The sequence below is a fragment of the Petaurus breviceps genome, unplaced genomic scaffold (assembly GCF_028583685.1).
Source record: "Petaurus breviceps papuanus isolate PSGF00001 unplaced genomic scaffold, PetGlider_PUasm1.0 98, whole genome shotgun sequence".
NCBI classification, from domain to species: Eukaryota; Metazoa; Chordata; class Mammalia; order Diprotodontia; family Petauridae; genus Petaurus; species Petaurus breviceps.
In genome coordinates, this window is record NW_027187460.1 from 5,216,132 (window position 1) to 5,235,664 (window position 19,533).

Below are 19,533 nucleotides of genomic sequence, written 5' to 3' on the forward strand. Positions count from 1 at the left end.
GAGTAGGACACAACTAATTGATTAAACAATCACCACCAAGATAAAAATCTCAGTTCTTCTCCCTCTTCTAACCTCCTTTCTGGTTCCTGGTTCATGGCTTGATACTAAGCAGTAAAGAAACGCTGTTGACAGAGTGACTAATTTTAAGAGATTTTTCAATGAGCGTACATGGTATGCAAAACCTTTTAGCCCAGGAAAAGAGCACGAGGCACCAAATTAAGAACAGACAGCACTGACAATCTGCTGTAGTGCAGACAACAGGCAATTAAGAAGACTTAAGAGAGGACCAAAATTTCTGAAAGGCCTGATGATGGATGTTAAAATGAGAATGAGATGGCTAATGCAGAAATCTGTTATGCTTGACTAAACATTTCTGTAACAGGTTTTGTGTTTCTCAGGGGCAGCTACATGGCACAGTAGATAGAGCACAGGGCCTGGGGTCAGGAAGACCTGAGTTCAAACCTGGCCTCAGACTCTTACTAGCTGTGTGACCCTGGGCAAGTCACTTCACCCTGTTTGCCTCAGTTTCCTCATCTGTAAAATGAGCTGGAGAAGGAAATAACAAACCACTCTAGTATCTTTGCCAAGAAAACCCCAAACAGGGTCATGAAGAGTTGGACACAACTGAAAACCACTGCACAATAACAACAAATATGTATATCTTGCTTTCTCAGTGGCAGGAACAGGGGATTCAGAACTGAAAATAAAACTGAATTAAAACTGAGGAAGAGAAAATTGCCTTATGAAAGAAGTTAAGTGGGTTAAATATTGAAGCAGTTAAAATTTCTAGGACTTTTAGCATTACAAAAGCAGCATCTAATAAGCTATTCTAAGCAAATGAATTCACACAATAATTACTTTATACCTTAGTGGCTCAAACCAGTGGCTCATGTCATTAGGGTTATTTTTATGTGTTATTCTTTAAATTTAGTCAAGAAATCTTTTCTACTTTTAAAAGAAGTAAACATGTCAAAGTTCATACCTTCCTCTCCAGAAAGAAATGATCAACTAGAGGAAGTCATTCTTTTTTTTTCCATCACTAAGAAAGGTCATCAATACATCATTCTTGGAAGCAATCCATTTTAATTGTTGGCTGAAACCAAGAAAGGTCATCAATACATCATTCTTGGAAGCAATCCATTTCAACTGTTGGCTGAAACTCAACACTATTCATCAGCATTCATCAGAAAGCCTGGCCTAATTTCTCATACTTATAACTATACATTTCTATATGGATTTTTACCTTACAAAAGAATCTCTCAACATTAATTGAAATTTGAAATATAAATATAAAGGGGATGAGCTCTTTACAATGGATAGGCAGGAATAACGACATTGCAAAGAGGGACAACCCTAAAAGACTGCAGAATTCCGATCAATGCAGTTATCAATCAGGATTCCAGAGGACCAGGTCCAGAGTGGTAAGCGAGGAGAGAATATCTCCATGACTGGCAGTGGTGAAGGACAGTAGTATGAAATAAGGCTGGTTCAAGTTCTGCTTTGGACACATGGTGGTTGTATGACCCTGGGAAAATCCTTTACCTCTCAAAGCTCCAGAGAAGCAGTTCTCCCAGGGACTCCTGGAGCTCCCCAAAATCAATTCAAGAGGTCCTTCAGGTCAAAACTATTATCACAATGTTTTCAAGATGTTATTTGCCTATTAAAATATTCTTTCCTTTTTCATCTTACAAATCTATGTGAAGTCAATTTTCGGCACAAACTTCAATCAAAACAATATACTGCAATAAACTGAATGCAGAAGCAGATATAAGAATCCAGTTCAATTCTATTAAGGCAGACATTAAACAGATTTGCAAAAATGGTTTTAAAATGCCAATTTTCTCACTAACGTTTTTGTTTTGTGAAATATATTTTTTCATAAAATATGTTATCTATGTTGACATGAAATGGATTTAGTCCAAATTTTTAATTAATACACATTTTTAAGACATCAATTTTAATGTATAATACAATGAATATCAACAGATATAATGAGAAGCATGCTGGAGCCGGATTGTACGACTCTCAAGAGACAATTCTAGGGCAAGCATTTACAGCTCAGAAGTCAGCAAACTTCAAATCAGGATTGGATTTGTCATTTTCTTGATTACCTAGACCTCAGAAAGTGATGGAGAAAATGTTAATAATGCAGATTGGGTTTTTTTGGAGGAAGATGCAACTGTGGCAAAGGGCCCAGGGTCATAACAGATTAAACTTAAAAGAATGTCCTGAGATATGTTTTAATGATTTCACACGTATAATTGATATCGTATTACTTGTCTTCTCAATGAGTGGGGGATGGCTAGAGGGAGGGAGAGACTTTAGAACTCAAAATTCTTAAAAATGAATGTTAAAAATTAATTGATTTTTTTTAAAGACGAAAAAACAAAGTATGTCCTAAGTACCTTTTTTTTCCCCTGCAAAAAGCAGTGGTGAGATACTTACTAGCACACTCCTGAATATACTTTACAGGAACAAAAGCTCTCTGGAGTCCTCAATAATTTTTGAGTTATCAAAGACTCCTCAAGAATTTTTAAGAGTATAAAGGAGTCCTAAGACAAGAAAGTTTGATAACCACATGACTCTCTAAGACTTTAAGTTGCAGAAAAAGTGTGGACTTGCCTTGCTAGAGTTCTCAGTATCAATGAAATCACAGATTCCATCTCTATTCTTCCCAGCCCCAAACCAGCCTCCATATACACACACTTAAGAACTAAGCCAAGCTAAGAAATTTAGATCCTAAGAAGCAGTATGAAGTCAGAAAAATAAACAGGCACCAGTTCAAGCTTTCTTCCTGCTACTCACTATGTGACCTTGGTCAAAAGCACTACGTCTTTCTCAGCCTCAGTTTCCTCACAGGTAATATGGTAGTGGGAAAATACTACTATGCCAGTGCCTTATGATGGTAGGGTGGGAACCCTAAATCCTTAAAGGCTATGCCAGCAAAACATGAATTCTAGCAGCTCTTATCAAGTCAGAAAGGTTTCAAGTCCAGATTAAGTGATACAGCTGTGTTCCAAGCACCAGCCAGAATTCAGAAAGGATTGCCACCTGGTTGGCTGCAAAGTTATGAAGTTGTCAACAGAAGCAACTCTTAGAGGATATTCACTTAAGTCATAAAGAGGTTATAATTTGACAATATCCACACCAACAAAACCAATTAAAATCAAAAATCAAAAAGAACTATTCAAGCATAACACTTGTATTACCTAACTCACAGAGGAATATGATTTGTAAATCATGAAGATTTGCAAACATACAAACATAAATGTGTAAAACACAAATTACATAAATACGTAAATTGTAAAACATAAATGGGAACTGTTGAGAACTTTTGAGCAGCAAAGTGACACAATCAGCTCTGTGTATTAAGAAATGTCTTTCACACTGTATGAACTCTATAAATATTCATTGAATTTATTTGTAGAATTAAAGATTAATGGAATCATAATTCAAGAGTGGGAAGGAACCTTGTACGCTAGCAATTCCAACCCTCATATGAAAAAAAAATCCCCTCCAAAACAACAACAATCAGTGGGTTGGTTGGTCATTCAGCATTTGCTTGAAAATCTATTAACTACTGAATATTTCTAATTACAGAGGAAAGAATGATCAAGCTAAAGTCTTGGGATCTGAGTTGAAATCCTGACTCTGCTATTTACTACCTATGTGATCTTAGGCAAGTCACCTAATTTCTCTGTCTTAATTTATTTCTTCATCTAGAAAATGAAAGAAGACTCTTCCAACTTGAATTTTCTGATTCTATAACCCCAGTTATTGGGAAGTTTTTCTGTAAATCAAGCTTAAATCTGCTCCTCTGTAACTTTTACCCATTGTTCCTATTTCTTTTTATTGCTGCTAAGTAAAATAAATCTAATATTTCCTCCATAAGACTGTCTCTCCTCTTGCTTTCAGAAAGACTTGGAAAGACTTACATGAACTGATGCAAAGTGAAATGAGCAGAACCAAGAGAATATTGTACACAGTAACAGCAATATTGTCTGATGCTCAGCTGTCAATGACTTAGCTAGTCTCTGCAACACAATGATCCAAGATAATTCCAAAGAACTCATGATGAAAAATGCTATCCATCTCCAGAGAAAGAGCCAGTGGAGTCTGAATGCAAATCAAAGCATACAATTATTCATTTTATCTTTTTTGTCTCTCTTACTGCAGCCCATTCTCAGATTAGTGCCATATAGTTAGCAATGTTCACTCATACTGAGTTTGTAATTCACCAATCATTGTTATTTAACCATGCTTCCTCCTCTTATGTATGTGTAGCTGACTTTGATAACTGTGCCATTTTTGTCTTCATCTAAGTCACCAATAAAAAAATGGAACAACTCATGACCAAGGATAGTCCTGGGACATTCCATTAAGAATTTTTCTCCAAGTTGACATAGACATTAGTTACTCTTTGGGGTAAGTCATCCAACCAGTTCTGAACCCACCTAACTGTACCATGATCTAGGCCACATCTTTCCATTTTGACTCAAAAGATAGTATAAGAGACTTTGTCAAGTATGGCAATAACGTGTAGAATGGATTAGAGAGGTAAGGAGAGCTACTGAGTTAATGAAATTATCCAGAATAGAGGGGATATGGGATTGGACCAGGGAGGTAAGAATGGGAACTGAAGGGAAAAATTATAAGAAAGATACTGCAAAAATGGAATTGACAAGATGACATTTCACTGTGTCAGGGAGTACAAGGAATTGAAAAAATCAAGGTTGCCATGTTTCAAGCACATATGATTGGGAGACTGATAACAACATGAATGGTTTAGAGGGAAATAGGAGGTCAGAATCTCTAATATGGTTATTCACCTCTGATTAAATACTTCCAGAAACAGGAAGCTCAATCCTTTAAAAGGCAGCCTTTTCCACTGTTGAACAGCTCTAATTACAGAAATACTTTCCTTGTGTGACTCCCGGCCAGTGCTTCAAGTTCTGGATTTAAAAAGACAAGGTTCAGTCTTGGAAGTACTCACCTCATCTTCAAAATTATATCTCTTTGGTTTGCTTTGCCCCCACCTACAGTTTCCTCTGAGAAATTTCAGTGTATACTCTGAATAGAGCTGTTGAATATAGGGCTCCAGAGATGTGGATAAAAAAGTCTCGACCTTCCATGCAAACACTCAAGGTAACAGTGCATATCAGGTACAGGACAGCTTTTATATTACTTCATAAAAAATTCAGGAAATATCTAAAAGTCTCACAAGAGCAAATAAATCATCAATCCAATTCTCCCACTTCTTCACTGAGTCCAAATTTCCCCCTAGGGATCTCTATAATTCTCTAGACTCAGTATCACCTTGTGATTTAGATGCCCTTTGTGAGGGAAATGACTTCAGGATTGCCAAAAAGGCATCCCCCTGGTATCAATAAATCAAAAAACACTTATTAAATACATACTGTGCACTAGGTACCAAGCTAAGCATTGAAAAAAGAAGCAAAAGATGGTCCCTGACCTCAAGGAGCTCACAATCTAATGTCATTCCAATGAGGTCCTTTGTCACCCTAGGAATCCATATAGGCCTCTAGTGTTATGCTGCTACCAAAGTCTAGGACTCTACCCTACTCTGGGTAGGGGGGTTGCTACAGAGAGAACTTTCTTCCTACTGTCACTGTACTGTCTCAATAATTCACAGTAATAAAAAGTGTAAGGAAAAGTACCAGTCCCCTCCTGTATTACTGTCTTATTGTGGTGGAGGGGCTTGTGTAACTCAATGAAACTATGAGTTATGTCATACAGGGTTATCCAAAATGGATACAGTGGAGGATTCTGACAAAAGGTGATCCAATGGAGAAGGAAATGGCAAACTATTCCAGTAACTATGCCAAGAAAACCCCATGGACAGTACTAAAATGATAAAAGAGACATCAGAAGATGAGCCCCTCAGGTTGGAAGGTGTCCAGCACCCTACTGTGGAAGAGCAGAGGACAGCTACAAGTAGCTCCAGTACTAATGAAGTGTCTGGGCCAAAGTCAAAAGGCAGCTCAGCCGCAGATGTGTCTGGTAGATGAAAGGAAAGACCAATATTGCACAGGAACCTGATCTACAAGTTAAGGTAAGCTGGATGTGGTCAAGCAGGAACCATTGACATCTTGGGTGTCAGGGAACTTAAAAGGACAGAAATGGGTGAATTTAATTCAGGTGATACTACATATACTACTGTGGGCAAGAATCTGATAGAAGAAATGGCCCTTGTAGTCAGTAAAAGGATGAGAAAAGCAGTACTGGTGTATAATCTCATAAACGACAGAATGACACTTGTTCAAATTGTTCCACATCATAGTAATACAAGTCTGTGCTCCAACTACTGATGCTGAATAGGCTAAAATCGATCAGTTGTATGTAGACCTACAATAATTCTAGAAATTACACTAAAAGAAATGTCACATTCATCATAGGAGACTGAAATACTAAAGTAGGAAAACAAAAGATAATTGGAATAACAGTACAAAATGAAGAAGGATAAAGACCAACAGTTTTGTCAAGCTAACTCACTAGCCACAGCAAACACTCTTTTTCAACAGCCCAACGGGCAGCTCTACACATGGATATCTCCAGATGATCAATACTGAAACCATATTGCTTATATACTTTGCAACCAAAGGTGAAGAAGCTCAATACATCAGTTAAGAAAAGATCTGGTGCTGATTGTGGCCCAGGTCATGAGCTTCTTAATGCAAAATTTAGACTTAAATTAAAGTAGGGGAAATCATTAGATCATACACTTTTGACCTAATTAAAGCCCTTATGAATATGAAGTAGAGGTGATGAATAGATTTAAGAGACTAGATCTGGTAGGGTATCTGAAGAACTAGAGACAGAGGTTTGCAATACTGTACAGTAGGCAGCAACAAAAAAAAATTCCAAAGAAAAAGAATAGCAGATAATACCATTCTGATAGCAGAAAATGAAGAATTAAGAACCCTCGTGATGAGGGTGAAAGAGGGCAGTGTAAAAGCTGGCCTGAAGTTCAATGCTAAAAAAAAAAAACTAAGATGGTGGCAACTGGTCTCATTCTCTGGCAAAGAGAGGGAGAAGAAATGGAAGCAATGTCAGATTTTATATTCTTGAGCTTAAATATCACTGCAGATGGTGACTGCAGCCAAAAAATTAAAAGATGCTTCCTCCTTGGAAAGAAAGCTATGGCAAATCTGGACAGCATATTAAAAAGTAGAGCTATCACCTTTCCTACAAATGTCCCTGTAGTCAAAGTTAATATTTTTCAGTAGCAATGTATGGCTGTGAGAGTTGGACTATAAGGAAAACTGAGCACCACAGAATAGATGCTTTCAAATCGTGGAGGGTAGAGAAGACTCTCGAGGGTCCCTTGGACAGCAATGAGATCAAATCAGTCAATACTTAAAGAAATTAATTTAGACTATTAATTAGAAGGTCAAATATTGAAGATGAAGCTTAAATACTCTGGCCACATAATGAGAAGACAGAATTCAATGTAAAAGCCCCCGATGTTGGGACAGATTGAAGGCAAAAGGAGAAAGGGACAGCAGAGGATGAGATGGATAGAGTGTCATGGAAACAATGCACATGAGCTTGGACAGACTTTGGGAGACAGTGGAAGACAGAAGGCCTAGCAAGCTACGGGGGTCACAAAGAGTCAAACACAACTGAACGACTGAACGATGACAAAAAAATACTGGTCTTTTGTTCTCTTGCATCATGGCTACTGAGCCACTTTTGGGGTCATATAATACAGTTATCTTCTCCCCAAAAGGCCAGTGCTACCCACGAATTTCTCCTTCTCTTGGAAAGCTGTATGCATGAATTCTCCAGGAATCTGACACTGCCTAGGAAATGCTCACAAATTTATCCACAAGGCTGGGTCCCAGAATTCATCAAGAACTCAATGCTGTCCAGGAATTCCATCTCATCTATTCAGAAAGCTGGGGCTCTGAAACTTCTACTATTCAGGACACGGGTTATATATATATTTTTAGTAGCATTTAATTTTTTCCCCAAGAAAAATGTCAATAAATTTTTAAGCATTCATTTTTATAAGGTTTTGAGTTCCAAATTTTTCTCCCTCCCTCCCCTCTTCTGAAAATGGTAGGCAGTTTGGTATAGTTTATAATGTACTATCATGTAACAGATTACATTCTTTTTTGGGGGGGAGGGGGAAAGGTAGGGCAATTGGGGTTAAGTGGCTTGCCCAAGGTCACACAGCTAGTTTTTGTGTTAAGTGTCTGAGGTTTGATTTGAACTCTGATCCTCCTGACTCCAGGGCCAGTGCTCTATTCACTGTGCCACCTTGCCACTCCACACAGATTACATTTCTACTGTTCCAGGCAGCTAAGTAGCAGAGCAGATAAAATGTTAGAATTAGACTCAGGAAGATCTCAATTTAAATCCTGCCTCAGAAACTTACTGAGTGACTGCAGGCAATTTTATTTTTAACTTTTCTCAGTCTCCTTATCTGTAAAAGGGAAATAATAATACATAGTATATCACAGCGTGGTTGTGAGGAACAAATGAGAATATATGAAAAACACTTTGCAAACCATAACGCACTATATAAATGTCAGTGATTATTATTACTAGTTTTCCCTTCTGGAGCTAAGAAGAACAAATCTAATGCCTCTTCCAAAAGAAAGCCAGCAAATGAAAGCATTTATCTTAAGCCCAAGTTTTCCCTTCACCAGGCTAAGTGAGAAAGCATTTATACAGAACGTGGTGCTAAGCAGTAGGAATACAAATGGCAAAGTAAGAGATTGTTCCTGCCCTTACTATTCTGTTCTCCCTTCAATATTCCAGTTTGTTGTTGTTATTGTTGTTCAGTAATTTTTCAGTCCTGTCCAACTCTTCGTGACTTCATTTGGGTTTTTTTTTGGCAAAGATACTGGAGTGGTTTGTCACTTCCTTCTCTAGTTCATTTTGCAGATGAGCAAAATGAGGCAAACAGGATGAAGTGACTTGCCCAGGGTCACACATCCAGTAAGTATCTGAGGCCAGATTTGCACTGAGGTTTTCCTGACTCCAGGTCAGCCACTCAACCCATTGCACCATTTAGCTGTCTCCACATTGTAGTAGAGGAGAGATCAAATATGGAAGGATTCAGCTGTAAGTCAGATGGAAAAGTCTCATGGTCCTTTGGGTACAGCAGTAAAACAGATGGTCATGGCTTTTCTTTAATAGCATTTCCAATGATAAAATGATATCATTTTCTGATGGGGAACCTTTTGATAGCACCAAGAACTTTGGTGGAAAGAATTTTCTTTTCTGGGTCTTCAGTAACTATGGCTGTAGCACTTGTAGAAGTTGCCAAGCTTCTGGAACCACCTCTGATTGTTTTCAAGGATGATGGCTGAGGGCACTGGGCTGGAAGCATTGCTATTCCCAAGGCTCTTGGGTTCAGGGGTCCTGGACTATCTCCATCAGGGTCTCAGGCGAGATGGTAGACAAGGTGGTGGGGTCGTCTGACTTTCCTGAAACATTAGGATCTCTAATCCTCTCAAAAACTCTTTAAATGACAGTTTCACATACTTACTATTGCGTTCTCCCTTCAATATTCCACTCTCTCAATATCCACCCCTAACATGAGGTTCTTACTATTCCAGATGCTGTTTAACCAGGAGAGAGCAAAGCAGCACTACTGCCCTGGCCACTACACCCCTGAACTCATGATCACATGCGAATGTTTCACTTTCTTGATCAATAACTCTGAAATTCTTCTGGTCATACCCTATCTCTGTCTCCATCCTAATTCTCTCAAGGAGCTCACATTCTAATAGGTTGTTGCTGCTCAGTCATTTTTCAGTCACATCCAACTCTTTGTGACCCCACAAAGTTTTCTAGGCAAAGATACTGGAGTGGTTTGCCATTTCCTTCTCCAGCTCCATTTACAGCTGAGGAAACTGAGGCAAACAGGGTTAAATGACTTTCCCAGGGTCACACAGCTAGTAAGTATTCTTCATCCTCAATGTGACCTCCAATCCCTCCACTGCTCAGTGTTGTCCCAGTTTATCAACCTTCTGGATTCTGGATTCACTTTCCTCCTTTCCCCTCCCCAGTCTTGACACTCTCCTCCATCACTGATTCCCTTCTCCCCTTTTCCTATCACCACTCAGGCTTTGCTAAGTTCCCAACCTCAAGTTACCCTACCTCTTATCTTCTCTGTTCATACTCACATGCTTCTGAAGGTACTGGAGGAGCACCACTCAACCCTGCTGACTAGGTCTGTTACAAATTTATGCTACTTGGTACTTAATTACCAACTTAATTGGTCAATCCTTTTACTAGTTGATTTTCAATGCTAATTGGACTCTATTTAAATATCATTGTTTTCCTTTGTAGTGTTTTATTTTATATTATAACAACTTATTCTGAAAAGAGGTCTATAGGTTTTACCAGACTGCCAAAGGGTTAAGGTTAAGAACTCCTGTACTAATGGATTTAGAAAGAAATGGGAAGAATTACCCTAGGAATCAAAATGAGTTCTAATTTGTCTCTACTTCAAAAAATAATGTGTTGGGGCGGCTAGGTGATGCAGTGAGTAGAGCACTGGCCCTGGAGTTCGGATCCGGCCTCAGACACTTAGCACACAGACACACACACACAAACTAGCCATGTAACCTTGGGCAAGTTACTTAACCCCAATTGCCCTCCAAAAAAAGCAAAAAAAAAAAAAAATAATGTGTTACCTTTGTATGTAATAATGAGACAGACTACTGATCAAACAGACATATTCAATTGATTTACTGAGTATTCATTAAGGGAAGCATATACCACGAAGTGCAGGGCACCTAGGAGGCACAGTGGATAGAGTGGAGAGCCTGGAATCAGGAAGACTCATCTTCCTGAGCTCAAATCTGGCCTCAAACACCAATTAGCTGTGTGACCCTGGGTAAGTCACTGTAATGTAATACCAAGCAAAGGCAACTTCCCAGGTTCAAAATACCAGCATAGGTGCTCTCTATTTTATTCAGTGACAAACCCAGAACAGAGACTTTGTAATTGATTGAATGATTGGAAGGTCCTGGGGTGGGGTAGTACTTGGAGATTATTTAATCACGCTTAGTAAATACTGTATTTTGAATGATGTCATGTTTTGATCTTCTCTGTTCTAAATACTTCTCCACCCCTAGGCTATACCTTAATTAAGTCCACCACAAAGCCCCTCTTCTCAAATGGAGATTAGTTTCCAAACATAAGGTCAAAAGTTCCCCACCCCTGGATCACAATTGAATCTACCCCAGAGTTACATCAAGTTTAAACACAGCACTTAATACCCAAATGGAGGTCTTTTCTTCATCTTGACAGGAGGCAAGTTCTCAGCAATCTTAGTTCCTGGGGAGACAAGGCTTAGCAAGGCCATAAGATACATTGCCAGTCCCTTCATGAATTTATCCTCTGTCTGTAGAACAGTCCTAGAACCCCTGAACACATTAGCAAAGCCCTCTCCCAGGATTTCTGTAAACATACAACAAGAAAATCCTTCTTCAGGGCTTCTGAACCAACAGAAAGGCTCCCAGACCCCTGCAACAACAGCACTGTCCTTCACCAGTGGACAGTATTCATTCTGTCTGCAGGACAGTCTCAGGGCTTCTTAGCGAACAGCCAGGTTCCAGGACTTCTTCAACAAAAGGACTGTCTTTCACCAGTGGACAAATCTGGCAAAACAACATCAAAAGAGACAGACAAAGTACCAGCAAAACAGCCATGTCTCCTCAGTCCTTGGCAGCTCAGGGGGCAGGTCTCAAAAGTCCAGGGCAATTCAAAGCGGCCACCAGCAATTCTCTTGGTCTCTCTCTCTCCACGAGGTGCTGCTTCCAAAAAAATCTTCCGCCTCTCTCTTGTCTCTCCAAATCTACCTCACCAGCTCCTCCCAGTTCAGGACTTTCTTTTCACATCAACAAGTCCATCCCACAGGTGGGATTAACAAGCTCTGGGTTTTAACACAATCAATTTGAAAACCAAGCCAATACAGGGGAATCTTTAATTGCCATTACTATCACAGTCACTTAACCTTGTTTGCTTTAGTTTCCTCATGTATAAAATGAGCTGGTGAAGGAAGTGGTAAGCCACCCTAGTATCTTTGCCAAGAAAACCCCAAACAGGGTCACGAAAAGTTAGACACAACTGAATAACAACAACATGCCTCAAGTTACTTTTCAAGTAATGGTGATGGATTTGCATCCATAATCCATCCTGACCCCTGTAACCACAAATCATGACTTCATGAGGCATCTTTTATCCCTTCATTGGATTTTTTTTTTAAAGCACTGGACCTGGGATCTAAAATCCTGGACTGTCATCTCACTTCCACCATTTATTAGTAATGCAACTTTATAAAGAGTATTTTTTGTTGTTCAGTCATTTCAGTTGTGTCCAACTCTTTGTGACTCCATTTGGAGTTTTCTTGACAAAGATATTGAAATGATTTGCCACTGCCTTCTTCAGCTCATTTTACAGATGAGGAAACAGAAGCAAACAGGCTTAAGGGACTTGCCCAGGGTCACACAGCTAATAGGTGTCTGAGGCTAGATTTGAACTCAGAAAGATGAGTCTGCATGACTGCATGCCTGGCTCTCTATCCACAGTGCCACCTAGGTACTAAATAAACATATACATATGTACACACATATATATGAAAAAAAATTATAATAATTATAAAGTAAAAAAAAATAATAGGTAGCATCTTTAAAGGCTCACCAAATGTTTTACAAAATTATCTCATTTGATCCTTACCTGTAAGGTAGGTGCTATTATTATTATTATGCCCATTTTACAAACATGGAAACAGAGGCACAGAAAAGTTAAATGACTTGCCCAGGGTCACATAGCTAGTAAGTGTTTAAGACTTGACTTAAACTCTGACCCTTCTGTCTCCAGGCCCAGCGCTCTACTAAGACATTTACCTGCCTCTAAATAGTCATACATAAAATAACATAGAAAGGATATGTCAGAATTGGTAAGTTATTTCACAGTCTTGTGGGCTTCAGCTCTTCGCTGACATCAGCCCAAGATGTCATGGAGAATTATGATAAAGCCACCAAAACAAATGGGAGTGATTTAGCCACCCTGATTAATAGTGCTATAAAAACAAAACCAAATGAAATGTTTCATGAACAATGGCATTTATGGGGGCTTTAAAAGCAAGCAGGAGTCCATCTACTGCCCTTTCTCCTACTGCTTGGAGACTTCTGCCCGCCCTTCCCCCTTAACAATGTAGAAACAAGAATAAAAGGGGCTTTTCTACTTAATGTTGGCAGCCCTTTCCATCAAATGAAGACTCCACGGTTGGTTTCCGTTTGTTAAATACACCATTTACAAACATTTCAAATGGATTCATCCTGCTCTCTGGAAATGATGTCCCAATCCAAGGCAATGAAGTAGACAAGTGATAACCATCCGAAAAGCAAAAACTTTATAACCAGCAAGAGGTACAGTAATCAAAAGCAGGTCATTTCCTATTTCGAAACACAAGGAGATGGGAAAGATGACATTTTGGCATGGTTGAGGAAGTGAGACAACACAAAGCTGGGGTGGTAGGGGGGAGGAGATGGGTAAGAGAAGTATTTCTATTCTGAAAAAAATGAAAAAAAATATTGGAGAGACAGTTTCTTAATAGAAACCAGCTTTTTCACTAAGACATAATTAGGAGTAAATAAATTGAGACACTAAGATGAAATCACTCATTTAAAATCCATTAGTTTCTATTAGAAACACAATGTGATATGACGGAAATTGTGCTACACTTGGAGTCAGGAGGTCTGAGTTGGAACCCCCACCCTGATTCGTATTAGCACTGTGACCTCAGTGGTCTGCATCCATAAAATAGGGACAATAATATTTGCTCTACTCAATTCAACAGGTTGTTGGGAAGGAAGGAATAAGTATTTATTAAGCACCTACTAAGTGCTAAGCATCTTATAGATACTCTCTCATTTGAGCCTTATGACAACCCTGAGAGGCAGGTGTTATAATTATCCCCATTTTATAGCTGAGGCAACTGAGGCAGAAAGAGGTCTTCTTTGCACAGGGTCACACTGTTAGTAAGTGTTTGAGGCTGAATTTGAACTTTTCTCTTCTTGATTTTATCTTCTATGACTCGATGTACTATGTAAAATGTCCAAAAAAGGGGAAGCTATTTCCCTATAACCATTAGACCATAAGCACTTTGAGAGCAAGGTCTGTCTTTTGTCTTCCTTTGTATCCCCAGTGCTAGGGACATAGAAGGCACTTAATAAACGTTTATTGACTGACTATAGCCTTCGTTTTCAATTGCCAGCCCCTTTAAAATATTACAACAATTTACAGATGATTAAATTAAACTATAAATTAAATGACAAGCAGAAAGATTCAGCAGCAGAGTCAGGACTGAATGTAACTAATACATCAAAAATATTGCTATTATTCCCACAGCACTCACCCACTAGGGAAAAATGATAATATAATAACCAGCTTTGTGTCTAATACCAGCAAGAAGAGAATAATGGAGAAGTTCAACTAGAAATCAAAATCTAAGAATTAATAGAGAAAGGGTAGGAAAGGAAGGCAGCACGGAATTAGAGAAATCCATGGCAGAATGGGCATATCTGAACTTCTCTAGCTTCCCCAGAGATAGTGACAGATATTCTCTTGGCAGTAATGAGGCAAGCTGGAATCAGAGAAAAGGGGGTTGCCATCACAAGGGAGAAAAACAGCTTACTTTAGTCCCCAAAGCATTGGACACTAGGATTAGACATCGTGGATCTTAGACCTGACTTTACAAAAGTAATTCTCAGACAAACTGAGACCTGGGAAAGACCTTCACTGAGAAAGGCCAAGGTCACCCACTGCATGCAGGGCCATCGTCAGTCCTCTTCATTTCTGCCTTGCCACTGGACTTTAATGACTGGAGGAGAAAGTGAGGCTTTTGACTTTGCACAGCTCTTTTTCAGTTAAATTCAATTCACTCTCAAGTCAAGATCACCCTTGTGATGTCACTGGTTCTCTTCAAGAATGAAGGATGAATAACAAATTACAAAAGTAATTAACTATGGGACAATATATTGATATTTGCTGGGATAGGAATTTCTCACTGATGATAATCTCTGAGCATTAAGCAATTTTGAGACATGAATGATCTGTCCAAAGCCCAACAGGGTGCAGCTAGGTTCCTATAAGTGAATGATGAATGCCCTGGAGCAGCTGCATCTATGTGAGTTTGCACTATTCATAATAATAATAATAATAACTAACATTTATATAGTGCCTCAGTGGATAGAGTGCTGACCCTGGAGTCAGGAGGACCTGAGTTCTAATCTAGCCTCAGCCCCATACTAGCTATGTGACCCTGGGCAAGTCACTTAGTCTTGTTTGTCTCAGTTTCCTCATGTGTAAAACGAGCTGGACAAGGAAATGGCAAAACCAATCCAGGATCTTTGCCAAGAAAACCCCAAATTCGGTCACAAAGAGTAGGACATGACTAATCCACTCAACAACATATAGAGTCTATATGTATTCTACAAACCTTATCTTATTGTATCCTCACAAAGAACCCTGGAAAGTAGGTGCTATAATTATCCCCTTTTTACACAAAAGGAAACTGAGGCAAATAAAGGTTAAATGACTTGCCCAAAGTCACACAGCTATTAAATACGTGAGGCCAGATGTTAACTCAGGTCTTCCAGATTTGAGGTCCGGTATTCTAGCCACCGTACCACCTGGCTGCAAAATATACATTATGGAAAATATGGCAATTGATTCCAACCCAAAGGAAAGATGCAGTGTAAATTCAAATAATGCAACTACTTCGGAGGATTCCTAGTTGTTTGCTCTGATAGGGACCTAGCGGAATCACAGAATTCAAATGCTGGCTCTGCTTGTACTTCCTCAGTAACCTTAGGAAAAAAGGTCATTTAACCTCACCAATAAAATAAACTTGGACTTGAATTAGATGACCTCTTAGAATCACTTAAAAATCAACTGATCAGCATTGGGCAGTTAGGTGGCACAGTGGGCTTGGAATTAGGAAGGCTCACATCTCAGAGTTCAAATCTGGCCTCACACTTACTAACTGTGTGACCCTGAGGAAGTCACTTAATCCTGTTTGCCTCAATTTCCTCATACGTAAAATGAGTTGCAGAAAGAAATGACAAACCACTGTGGTATCTTTGCCAAGAAAACCCCAAATGGGGTCATAAGAGTTGGACTGAACAACAACAAAAATTAACTAAACATTTAAATAAGATGCTACCAGTACAAAAAGACCAGAAAAGTATTCAATCTGACTTAAATGACCTTACAATTTAATTGTGATGACAGATGCATATCAATAAGACAATAATGAATTTTCTCTAGTACTTTGAAGTTTGCAAAGCACTTTACAAAGTTATTTATAATGTTTCAGGTAATTCTCACCACAGCCCTAGATAACAATAAGAATTATTATTATGCCTCTTTTGCAGAGGAGGTAATTTGAGTCTCAGGATAAGTTAACTATGACACACTAGGGACTGTGAGAAGTATTCTTTCTTATTCTTTCCCTACTAGGAGACCTCAATACAAAGCAATAAAGAATAGACAGATCTCACAGGGATATTTCCAGGAAAAAAAAAAGATGCAAATGAATTCAGGAAGTAGCAGGGCCAAATGCAAGGATTGCTATTCTGGGGGTAGGAGTGGGGAGGGGACGTGGAAGTTAGACCAGTGATTTCAACAGTGTAGGGACCTCCCAATAAGAAGCTTCCTCTTCCCCAAAGCAGATAACTTCCAGAGCAGACTACGGGCATTGAGGGGTTAATTGATTTGTCTGGGGTCACACAATCATCATATGCCAAAGTAGGGACTTGAACCCAGGGTCTGCCTTTCAGTGCCCCCTTTCAGACATCATTGCTGCAGTTGAGGGACCACACTGACAAAATGGTGCGGGTGATTCCAACTGTCACTGGTATGATGTGCTGCTGAGAAAAATGAAGAACAAAACTGAGGGGGCACAATCATGTGTTCACAGAATCCCGGAAAGTTAGGGTTGGGAGAGAATTTGGTTTTGCATTTGATTATCTTGTCCAATAACCTCATTCTGCAGATAAGAAAGCCCAAGGTCTCAGTGGTTAAGTGTCTTGCCAAGGTTACACAAGTACCTAGCGTCAGGGCCAGAAGAGAGCACAGGTCTCCAGGCTCCCTATTCTAGGGCCCTTTCCATTTTACTGGTATTTCTCATTATTGTGGGGAATGGAGTCCCAGAATGTAAAGTCTGGAAAGCTAATCCACTAAATCCAATCCAGTCATCTGACAGATGAGGAAATTGTTCAGTGGGCACAGGACTACTAACAGCATCCTCAGAATTAATTTTGACCTGAGCAGCAACCTTTCCCACTTCCCCACCCCCTCCAACATTCACATGCTCCTTAAATGTTTCCTAATCTCCACTAAAAACCATGTAATTTGCACTCCATCCTCAATAGTCCTTTCTTGTTCTATAACTCCCCAGGGGACCAAGGCCAAAGATCGGCCTGACCTAGGGGTACAATTACTAAGGTAGACTTGTAGCCTATGGAGTCTCTGAGGATGGACACGAGGAAAAGACCCAAGACGGGGTTCAGATTCAATCTATATCTATTAAGCAAATGTAATTTTTTAAGAAGCAGTATCACATATTGGATAGAGAGATGGCCTGCTGATCAGGAAGGCCTGTCACACCTATAGGAAGTTTGACAAGTCACCAATCCTCTCCAGGCACCTCTCAGAAACAAAACTAAATAAAAAAAAAAAGTTGCAAAGGTGTCCCGCCAAAGGGAGCTCCACACCCCAAGCTCTCCTACCCTAATGAAATATGTACACACACACAAACACACAACCCATTAAAGTACCAGACTTTTAAGCAATACAAGAAAAGTCAGACATTCCTAAAGGATCTCGAAGGTGGGAGGTAAAGGGGGAAAGATGGGAATCTTTATAGGGACTATAAGACAAGATAAGAATGTCACTTGAAAAAACACCACGGAGACTCAGAAGTGGAAAAGATCATTTCTGGCTAAGGGGAGGAGGGGGACCCTACAGAAGGTCACCAGGTAGGAAGATGAGTGGGGCTTTCTTAGACAAGGAGCCACCACGAACAAACTGCGAGTCGGGAAGCATCCCTGCGGTGTCGGAGGCCTAACGTGACCGTCAGAGCCAGGATCCCCCTTAAAGACGGTCTGGTCTGAGACGTCCTGGGTGGGTTCGAGGTCAGTGTGTCACCCACTGGGGCTCACACAATGGAAAAATAAACAGCTCCTTGGACAAGGAAGGAAGGGGAGGCTGGGAAAGCACCAGGGAAGCTTGGGGATGGGGGGGGGGGGAGGTATTCCAGTGGGAGGGAGGTGTGGGGAAGGGAAGAGCATCAGGAAAAACCAGGGGAAAGGGTTGTAGCTGCAGCTACTAGGATAACTTCGACAAGAAACAGCAACAAGGAAAATGAGTGGGGAGAAACAGTGTTACTGAAAGTCCCGGGCAGGGCGTTGAGAGGTGAGTTTTCTGCCTAACTCGCCGTGTGACCTTGGGACAGTCCCTTACGGCAACCACTCTGGACATTTCCAGAGGGCGCTCCTCCGGGCCTCAGTCTCCGCGTCGGTAAAATGGGTCGAGGTGTGGGTCAGAGGCCAGAGGGGCTGCATGGGAGGGCCTCCCCCGCTCCATTTCATCCCTGGGTAGGTCCCCGCTCACCTGCTCCACATCGCGGAGGCTCTCCCGGGGGGCTCCCAGCAGTGCGCACAGCTCCAGCAGCCCCGGGGGCAGCAACAGGTGCGGCGGCACCGAGCCCGGCTCCGCCATGGCTCGGGAGACCGGCGGACAGGGAGTGGGAGCGGGGGGCAGCTCCGGCCGCCACGACCCCGAAAAGCGCCCGCGCCCGCGCCCAGCTGGACCAGGATGCGCAAGCCCGAGGGAAGGGGCGGGGCTGGAGGAGGAGGAAGAGGGCGGGGACTGGAGGGGAGGAGAGAGAGAGGAGCGCATGCGCCCCAGCCCCGTCCCGATCTGAGCGGTCCTCTGTCCCAAAGGAAGAGGGGAAAGCGTAGGGCACTGGTGTGTGTGTGCACGTGTGTACGGACCTTTTCGGGCTCCTTCTCCAACCCTGCCCTCTGCCCTTAGCTGAGGACCATGGGTCTGGGCTACAAGAGACCTCAGAGACGTCTTAGTCCAGCCCACTTTCATTTAACAGATGAGGAAACTGAGGCCTTCAGGAGGAGGGATTTGAACTCAGATTCCAACACTCCACTGCCCTCTGCCTTCAGAGCCCGTGCACTTTCCCTATGCCAATGTGCCTGCCTTCATTTCCTTCAACTCAGCACTAGCAAGTTTTATAACAAAGATAATAATGATGTTTATAGCTGACATTTGAATAAGCCTTATCTGATAAGGCATTAGGTTAAAACCAGTAGCCCAGAGCCTACGTTCTGGTTTACCAAAACTGAATTCAATCTTGAATTCAATCCTTTCCTATCCTGCCCTTTGGTTTATGTCTCCATACGGTTTAAAATTTCCACCACAGAAGTTAACTAGTATCTAGGTCTCCACTAGAAAAGAAAAGTGCCTTCA

The 19,533-nt window shown here is 40.8% G+C and overlaps 1 protein-coding gene across 2 annotated transcripts in view; it reads right to left on the reverse strand.

The window, feature by feature from the left end:
* DENND3 (DENN domain containing 3) overlaps nucleotides 1–18,860 on the reverse strand; it is a 118,364-nt gene extending 99,504 nt beyond the window's left edge. For both annotated transcript variants that reach the window (XM_069081362.1, XM_069081361.1), the window contains exon 1: nucleotides 18,664–18,860. In XM_069081362.1, the coding sequence (XP_068937463.1) occupies nucleotides 18,664–18,771 (108 nt within the window). In that variant the 5' untranslated portion in view covers nucleotides 18,772–18,860. The remainder of the gene's footprint in view (nucleotides 1–18,663) is intronic.
* Between the last annotated feature and the right edge of the window lie 673 nt (nucleotides 18,861–19,533).